The sequence below is a fragment of the Dama dama genome, chromosome 1 (assembly GCF_033118175.1).
Source record: "Dama dama isolate Ldn47 chromosome 1, ASM3311817v1, whole genome shotgun sequence".
Taxonomy (NCBI): domain Eukaryota; kingdom Metazoa; phylum Chordata; class Mammalia; order Artiodactyla; family Cervidae; genus Dama; species Dama dama.
This window is the reverse complement of record NC_083681.1, coordinates 79884976-79894999: the sequence shown is the minus strand read 5'-3', so window position 1 is coordinate 79894999 and position 10024 is coordinate 79884976. Positions and strand designations below refer to the sequence as shown.

The 10024-nt window shown below is 37.4% G+C and overlaps 1 protein-coding gene and 1 pseudogene across 1 annotated transcript; both read right to left on the bottom strand.

Annotated features, from left to right (window-relative positions):
* Positions 1–218: 218 nt before the first annotated feature.
* LOC133071501 (olfactory receptor 5D13-like) lies at positions 219–3327 on the bottom strand (annotated as a pseudogene).
* A 4103-nt stretch (positions 3328–7430) lies between these two features.
* Positions 7431–9228, bottom strand: LOC133071396 (olfactory receptor 5D13-like). The gene is made up of 2 exons (XM_061164016.1): positions 9139–9228; positions 7431–8408 (listed from the first exon to the last, which is right to left on the bottom strand). Exons 1-2 carry the CDS (start codon positions 9226–9228, stop codon positions 7431–7433), a joined length of 1068 nt encoding a protein of 355 aa, XP_061019999.1.
* Between the last annotated feature and the right edge of the window lie 796 nt (positions 9229–10024).

Below are 10024 nucleotides of genomic sequence, written 5' to 3'. Positions count from 1 at the left end.
CTTAATTTAAATGGTCCAGGCTTTAATTATGTGTTGTTTATTATTTTATAGGTAATTCTCTGAAGTTTACTAAAGTTGTTGAATGTTGTATTAACCAGGGCCTTACACACTTCAAAAGTGTGTACTGTTTTCTTTTCTGAAAAAAAATAGTTTGAGAGTACTATAAATTCTGGAAGACTTTGACAACTATCCTCTTGAAAGTGCACACTAAATCTTAGTCATTTTACATTAATCATTAATTGACATATTAAGTTGGTGTTGATTAACTTCCTGACAGCAGCCTTCACATCTTTGTTCCTGAGGCTGTAGATCAGTGGGTTCAACATGGGGATGACCACTGCATAAAACACAGAACCCACCTTGAGCATAAGCCATGAGCTTTTGGAGTTAGGAACACAATAGAGGAAAAGGATGCTCCCATGGAAGATAGTAATGGCAGTCAGGTGGGAAGCACAGGTGGAGAAGGCTTTATGGCGCCCCCTAGTTGAAGGCATCTTCAGGACAGTGATAAAAATGCAAACATAGGAGGTAAGAATAATCATCAGGCTGCTTACTTCATTGAATGTGGCAGAGGCTAAAGTGATCTCCTGGTTAATGTAAGGGTCAGAGCAGGAAACAGCAACTATGGCCGAGTGCTCACAGACAAAGTTATTTATGAACTTAGTCCCAGAGAAGGATAAAGTCAAAAAAAGTAATGTGTATATTAGGGAACAGGCTATACCCCAAGAGTATGTAGCAATCACCAACACAAAACTAAACCTCTGGGACATGACAACTGTGTAGAGAAGAGGGTTGCAAATGGCCACAAATCAGTCATATGCCATCACTGCCAACAGGAATGTCTCTGTCACCACAAATATGCAGACAAAGAAGAATTGCATGAGGCATCCTGTGAAGGAGATGGTTCTGTCTTCCACAATCAAGTTTTCTAGTAGCTTGGGTGTAACTACTGTTGAGTAACAGAAATCCACAAAGGATAAGTGGCTGAGAAATAAGTACATGGGCGTGCGGAGCCTGGAGCTAGACTTGATGATCAGGATCATGCCCAGGTTCCCCAGCACAGTGACTGTGTAGATAGTCAGGAAGACCAGGAACAGGGGCAGCTGGAGCTGAGGATATTCTGAGAAGCCCAAGAGAATGAAAGTGACCTCAGCACTCTGGTTCGCTTGGTTCCTGTGGACAAAATATTAATGTTGATCCAGAAGTAAAAACTAAACTTTGAAATAGGTGAGAGAACAGAAAATGTGTTGAGAAGCTCACTGGGTCTCTGTTTACAGTGTTTCTGTAAATGTTATACTTCTGCCTTCTTTCAGATGCTAATGTCCACTTATATGTCAATTATATAGCCAATAATAATTTTCATTGTGTATGATCTTCAGAAACAAAGAACTAAAACAGATTAGATCCTGCTTTATTTCAAATAATAAAATTCATTATTATCACCTGCTTTCAAGAGACATTGTCTTTGCATGACTCTGAGATTTGTGAAAACACCTGATATGAAAATTCAATTACATGCATTGGAGAAAAACATATCATTAGGTTCCAGTTTCTTACCTGCCTCACCTCCTGAGATATGAGACAATTAACTTATATGCTAATTTGTATAATGGTAACATCTCTGCAAAACAGTTAATATAATATTTTCTTGGCTGTTCTATCTCCTTTCAATTCCTTTCTTATTCCTAGTTATTCCAAATTCTCAACCCTTTCTGGAGCTATGCTGTAAAACATACTAAACTTTTTCACTTATGTTGAATTAATTTTGAAAATATTTAAACATATTCTTCATAGCCAATTGTATTATTCATCAGAAGTTTCAAAACAAAATATGTGCTATGCTTCCTGTGATAATAGTTGAAACAGTATTGAAGAGAAAACTCTTATTTTTTTTCCATTGCAGCAGACCTTGGAGTTTGGGTGGCAAAAATAAGAATTGTGAAAGTACTGGAGAAAGCATATAGGCTTCAGAATGGATCAAATATATACTCTGCCATTTTGAATTAAGAAGAATTTGAATTTGAATTCCGAAGAAAAGTGACTGGAAAACACCTATGTCAAATGGGACACCAGAATGTTTCTTGATTATTACTGATCACAAGGCATTTCCTCAACAGTAAGATAAGAATATTAATATAAACTTTCAATCACTAGAATGGAACTAGATACTTCAGTAATGAATTCAAATGCTGTAAGACATGGTAGAACAGATATTTACCTTTTTATATATTAGAATTATGAATAATTGTTAGATCAAACACCTGATAAGTTTGTGAAAATCCTGCAGAAACATGGACATCTATCAACTGGAGGCAACATTGGGGAACACAATGTCGAAATCCCTTCTTCTAGAAGCTACATGATAGAAGCACTGTAGAATTTCATTAGAATGCCTGGTTTAAGATGCATATTTCCTTATTTTCCTCTAGGTTTTCTCACCACACTATAGCTTTCTCTGATTCCCACATGATGAACTTGTAAGAAAGATATCTTCCAAAGACCATGTCCACAACAGATCCTCTGTAAAAATACTCTGTAAGGTCTCAGCACTGCAAAGATTGATTATGACTCTTATTATTCCAGCCACATTCCTTCAATTTAAAATACTCTGTGAAAGATTATGAGAATAATTTTCCATGATTGTTTAATATATCAGTGACTTTAAGGTTCCAAATAAATGTTAAGCAAATGCATAACATTAGCATTATTCAGTATTACTTTTCCAAAAACTGGTTAGATCTATATTCAACCTCATTATCACTTAATACATCCTTCTTTAGTGAAGGTGGATTTATCAACTTCTGCTATATAATACATGCCTATTTCTTTATAATTTATTTCCCCATTTTATTCTTTCTTATGATGTTTGCTTTATGTTACCACCTGCTTTTATAGACATGACTCATTGTTTCATCCCCTCTGTATACAAACTTTCATATTTATCACTCACAATTACTGTCGATTATTTTCCTATTATTTACAAATATGGTTGTTACTGTCACTTTATTTCTAGAAAATTACAGCAAAATCTTGAAGACAAGGCCCACTTTGTTATAATTCTTCCCTTTGCCAAAAGGAGAATTCTCCGTTTCTGACTTTATGGTGAATACCCAATGAGAAAACTATGACAAAAACTATTTGAAAGGAAGAATTGGAATATAACTCCATAAACCTTCTCAGCCAAAAAGTGGTTCTTTGTGGACACTTTGTTCTACACATGTGTTTGTCTCTTACAAAGATTACTGGGTCTTTGTATTTTCTTTCTTAAGCAAAACTAAAGAGACATGAGTCAACTCACCTAAACACAGAAGAACTTGAATGAGTCATTTAGTGAAGAACTCTTTGCCAAGATTAACGAACTCCAGCAATGCTGCTGCTTGGTACTTAGAAACACACATGAAAAGGGTAATAAAAGTGCCCAACATTTTTATTAATTATTTCATATTTTATGATTTTCCAACTTGTTAAGAAAACTCAGAGATACCAAAGATAAGATCAAGCCTGAAAAGTAAATCCTGGCACCAAGCTGTATCACAAATATATGCCATCATGACCTTAGGGATGTGAATACTAGAGAATATAACTGAAGTACTGCCTTGATGACTGCAATTCAACTAATTATGTGTTAACACTGTCTCAGGTGGTATATTGGTTGTATATTATTTCCCTAAAGCCTTAGGGCATTTGTATTATCAACTTTACTCATTTAATCTTAAAAAATAAACAACACCATTTTTAAAAATTTTATGTGGATATAAAATACATAAATCCACAAGGGGAAATTATACAGCAATAGATTTATCCACATTTAATTTTTTAAATTTTCTTATGAAGATATATATGTATATATTCTTATGTTTCTAAACATATGGCTCCTAAACTATAATTATACTGTTTATTTGGTACTTTATAATATTTATATTATAAACTTTATTTTATATTTAAACTATTGATTCTATTGATAGAAAACAGCTTCCATTGGCTTTTCAAATATAGACTATTCTCAGATGTTTATATTTATTACTGAATCTAAAAAGAAATTTTGGATGATATGTTTTCTAAAAATATCTGTTTATGAAAAGGATGATGTTTTCACTAATTCTGGTAACTACCCATTTTGGCTTTAAAGACACAGGTTAGCAATAATAATAACTTGATGCAGAAGGAGCTGAAGTGGAAGCAGTAAGTTTACTTTCTTGGGCTCCAAAATCACTGCTTTATGGTGACTGCACCCATGAAATTAAAATGCACTTGCTCCGTGGGAGGAAAGTTATGACAAAGCTAGGCAGCATATTCAAAACCAGAGACATCACTTTGCCAACAAAAGTCCATATAGTCAGGTACGGATGTGAGAGTTGGACCATAAAGAAGACAAAGTGCCGAAGAATTGTCCTTTCAAATTGTGGTGCTGGGGAAGACTCCTGAGAGTCCTTCATCCAGCAAGATCCAACCAGTCCATCCTGAAGGAAATCAACCCTGAATGTTTATTGGAAGGACTGATGCTGAAGCTGAAGCTCCAGTGCCTTGGCCACCTGATGTGAAGAGCTGACTCACTGGAAAAGACCCTGATGCTGAGAAAGAGAGAAGGCTAGTGGAGAAGAGGGCAGCAGAGGATGAGATGGTTGGACGGCATCACCAACTCAATGCACGTGAGTGTGAGCAAACTCCAGGAGACAGCGAAGGGCAGGGAAGCCTGGCGTGCTGCAGTCCATGGGGTGGCAAAGACTCGGACGCGACTTAGTGACTGAACAACAATAACAACACGCTTATTTCTCACTAGTGGAAGACTCAAAATACATTTTGACTGCACAGCTGTGCCCTATACAGGCTCTGATTTCTCCCAAATGGTAGCTCACCATCATCATGGTGCTTCTGAGGTTATGATTCTCTTAATATTCATTGGAGAAAGCATACACTCTTCTTCAAATAAATGATGCCATGACAACTGGGCATTCACAAGCAAAATTATGGGATTGGAGACTCACCTCATATTATATACAACAATTAACTCAGAAAGTGAACAAGGACTTGAATGAAAGAGCATAAACTATAAAACTTTTATAAGAAAAACACAGGCCTTAAATTTCATGGCCTTGAATTTGGCAGTAGATTCTTAGGGAAACAAAAACATAAGTGACAATAAATAAATAAATTGCTAAATTGAACTTCCTCAAAATTTAAAATATTTGTATATTAAAAACATTATCAATAAAGTGAAAAGAAAAGGTACAGAAAAGAAACAATAAAGACAAAAAGTCAAATCAGATACAACAAAAAATTTACAAATGTCCAACAAGCATGTGAAAATATTCTCAACTTATTTAGTTATTAGGAAAATGCAAATCAATATCATGATGAGATATCAATTTATATCCACTGGATTTGCTATAATAAAAGTATATAATAGCAATTATTGGCAAGGATATGAAGCAACCAGAAGTTATATATTGTGCCTGGGAATCTAAAATGCTACAGACACTGTAGAATAAGTTTGGTGGTTCCTCTCACATGGATGAACATAGAATTACTATTAAACAAAATGCTTAGCAGGGGAAAAAAGAGTCTTTCACAAAGAGGTGTTAGGCTTTCCCCCCAATTTCTGGCAGATAATATATATCTTACGTGATTGTAGAGTCTACTTAGGGAGGAGGGGCTGGGTACACCTAGTATCAAGGTGTGTGCATGCTGAGTCACTTCAGTGGTGTTTGATTCCTTGCCAATTGATGGACTGTAGCCCACCAGGCTTCACTGTCTGTGGAATTCTCCAGGCAAGAGTACTGGAGTGGGTTGCCATGCCCTCCTCCAGAGGATCCTCCCAACCCAGGGACTGAACCCACGTCTTCTGTATCTCCTGCATCGGTAGGCAGGTTCTCCACCACTAGTGCCACCTGGGAAGCACCACAGCATACGTCAAATAGATTCACTCTACAGACTGGATGTGAGTTTACTGCAAAGTGTGTTAGTTGCTCAGTCATGTCTGAATCTTTGTAACTCCATGGACTGAAGCCCACCAGGCTCCTCTGCCATGGGATTCTCCAGGCAAGGATACTGGAGTGGGTTGCCATCCCTTTCTCCAGGGGATCTTCCCCACCCAGGGATAGAACCCAGGTCTCCTGCATTGCAAGCGGACTCTTTATCATCTGAGCCACAAGGGAAGTCCATGAGTTTGCCAGTTGGGCAAAATTAAATCAGGTTAACCAAGATGCTCTAACTGATGTTAGCAGGGCCCCCATTCAATCTACCATTAATGTTACTTACTGATGAAGTTCTCTGTTATTTTATCATTGTACATCAATAGCTATTTTATATGTAATTTTACTGACATGAAAGACTATTTTAGATTTAGCTGGAACTATTTCTGAAGTGTGCATTTCTTAATTTTATTTTTGATGACTTATGTATAAAAAAACAAATACATTTTATATTAACAAGTAGAATTTTACCAAATCATATTCAGGACTTTGTGGGGGCAGAGACATGACTTCTTTGCACTTATAATGTACCAATCCTTTCTACGTGGTGTTAAATAAATGTATCCTTTAAATTTAGGTTTCCCTGGTACCTTAGATGGTAAAGAATCTGCCCTCAATGTGGGAGACATAGGTTTGATTGCTGGTCATGCAGATCCCCTGGAGAAGAGAATGGCTACCCACTCCAGTATTCTTGCCATGGACACAGGAGCCTGGCAGGCTAAAGCCCATAGAATTGTAAAGAGTCAGACATGACTGAGCAACTAAGCACCGGCAAGTCTTTTAACTTTAGCGTCTTAGTGTTGAACAACTCTTAGTTACTGTGATTCAACTGATGTGACTCCCTCATCAGTTCATTTTGGTCTCTTAGTCGTGTCTGACTCTTTGCAACCCTATGAACTGCAGCATGCCAGGCCTCACTGTCCATCACCAACTCCCAGAGTCCACCCCAAACCCATGTCCATTGAGTCAGTGATGCCATCCAACCATCTCATCCTCTGTGGTCCCCTTCTCCTCCTGTCCTCAATCTTTCCCAGCATCAGGGTGTTTTCCAATGAGTCAGCTCTTCGCATCAGGTGGCCAGTTTTCATGACAGCTTCTTCGATGTTCTGATGATTCTTCGATGACTGATAATGATTTAAAGAAAGAAAAAAAAAATAGACTCACCTGAACAGCCAAATGGTAATGTGTCTTTACTCAGAAATCTTTACATGACAAACACTTTATCTAGAGACCTTTTAAATAGTCTAGGCTTTAATTAGGTGTTATTCATTATTTTATTGCTAATTCTCTACAGTTTACTAAAGTTGTTGAACGATGTATCAACAAGAGAAATTATGTTAAATGTGTGCACTGTTTTCCTTCCTAAAAATTGTAGTTTGAAATGCTATTAAAAATGCTAGAAAACTTGGACAGTTCTCCACAGTGGTCTTGAAAATGAAAAAGCAAACCTAAGCCGTTTTACGTTTGTTGACATAATAATTTGGTGTTAACTAGCTTCCTAGCAGTCTCTTTCACATCCTTGTTCCTGAGGCTGTAGATCAGCGGGTTCAGCATGGGGATGATCACTGTGTAAAAGACAGAGGCCACCTTGACCATGAGCCATGAGCTTCTGGAGTTAGGAACACAGTAGAGGAAAAGGATGCCCCCATGGAAGATGGTGATGGCAGTCAGGTGGGAGGCACAGGTGGAGAAGGCTCTGTGGCGCCCCCCAGTCGAGGGCATCTTCAGGACAGTGATAAAAATGCAAACATAGGAGGTAAGAATGATCACCAGGCTGCTTACTTCATTGAATGTGGCAGAGGCTAAAATGATCTCCTGGTTAATGTAAGGGTCAGAGCAGGAAACAGCAACAATGGCCCCATGCTCACAGACAAAGTTATTTATGATATTATTTCCTCTAAAGGACAATTTGGATAAAAAGTAGGTAAGAGTCAGGGAACAGACTGTACCCCAAGAGTATGATGCACCCACCAGTAAGGAACAAAGCTTCTGGGACATCACAGCTGTGTAGAGAAGAGGGTTGCAAACAGCTACAAATCGGTCATACGCCATCGCTGCCAACAGGAATGTCTCTGTCACCACAAATGTGCAGGCAAAGAAGAATTGCGTGAGGCATCCTGTGAGGGAGATGGTTCTGTCTTCCACAATCAAGTTTTCTAGTAGCTTGGGTGTAACTACTGTTGAGGAACAGAGATCAACAAAGGACAAATGTCTGAGAAAGTAGTACATAGGGATGTGGAGTTTAGGATTTATCTTGATAATCAGGATCATGCCCAGGTTCCCCAGCACAGTGACGGAGTAGATGGTTAAGAATAACAGGACAAGGGGTATCTGGAGTTTGGGATATTCTGAGAAGCCCAAGAGAATGAAAGTGACTTCAGCACTCTGGTTTTCTTGGTTCCTGTGGACAAAATGTAAAAGTTGATTCAGAGACCTCTGAGGCAAAATTTGAATGAAAAGTCTTGTTATTCGCTCAGTCTTGTCAGAGGTTTTTGCAACTCCATGGACTGTAGCCTGCCAGGTTCCTCTGTCCATGAGATTCTCTTGGATGGGTTGTCATGCCCTCCTCCAGGGGATCTTCCTGACCCAAGCATAGAATAAGAGTACTTATGGGGAAAAGAGTGCATTGAATTCTCTCTCTCTCTTTTTTTAATTAGCCTCTTTTCCTCCAAAATGCCTCTATTGTCTTTTTTTGACATTAAAATTCATTCTTTTCAAAGCTACTTCCTAAATTCTTACCTAAACCTGAAATGGCACTCAGTATAAAGGGAAGTTCATTCCACATAGAATTCTCTAAAAATTCTATATCTCATTAGGAGTTGAAATTAAACACTCTGTTACTTTCACTCAGGTTTTATAACTTTATACTCCAAGAACACATATAACCCTTCAAGATTTCCTGTACATGTATAACTATGCCATTCACATATTCCCCCATCCTTTTTCTTCAGTTGTTTGTTTACATTCCTAAACATGTGATTAATTCCTGATTCCCTGAAAGTATGTTTCACTTTAACATACAAATCGTAGAGCACATATTCTCTAACTGAAAACACTTTTTCCAAAAGTCAGGATTTGTTCCCTATGTCTATGGTAACAAAGTTTGAATAGTCCAGGGTTGAAAGGGAAATCTTCACCAAGGATGAATACAATTTCTGATGCATACTTGTTCCTTCTTCCCCACACTCCTTCTCCACACCTGTAGCTTTTCACTCCACCTCCCATACTCTGTATTATCAACAGGCTTGGGGCCCATGTTCCCAATTGCCCATGTAGCCCCAGGAAGTGTCAGCCATGCTCAGCTATGAGCACAGGTGCTATGCAGAGTATTTATCTTCTTTTCTGTGCAATTACCCTGGAATAATTTTCCCATTGCAGACCCACTATGTACTCAGTCCTGTAACAGGCATTTTAGAAATTATAAAATTATAAAATCTCAGTCTCAATTTGTTTCTTAGAGCATTATTCCAGGATATAACCCATATAAACACAAATGACAACTTATACTTCTTGTTTATTATGAAAGTTTGTGTGTATAAAGGGAATGAAAATATTGTGATTCAGAAAAGCCAAAGATATTTCCCAGTGATGTAGCCTGGTGAACAATAATAAATGTGGTGAAAGATAAATAATCAAAGACTTCTAGTCAGCTAAACAGGTAACCTGGCAATTAGATTTATACACATGTTTGTTCACCAGCTGCAAAAATTAATGGAACATATTAGAAACATATTATTTTTCTTTTAAAGTGAAATAAAAATCAACTCACCTGAGTGCAGAAAAATTTGACTGGCTCATTTAATAAAGCTTCTAAGTTTAATGGATTCCAGGAAAATTTCTGCTGAGAAGGCAATTTTTTAATATAGTAATAAGCCTTAAAAATAGGAAACTAGAGTATATTGCAATGAATATTTCAGAAGAAAATGAATTTCTCTTATAATGTATTAAAATATATTCAGACATGACAAAGAGCAAAGGAGACCAAAAAAGGTGAACCCTAACATCAAACTGTCACATATATATGCCACCAAAACCCTAAGGAGGTTTACTTT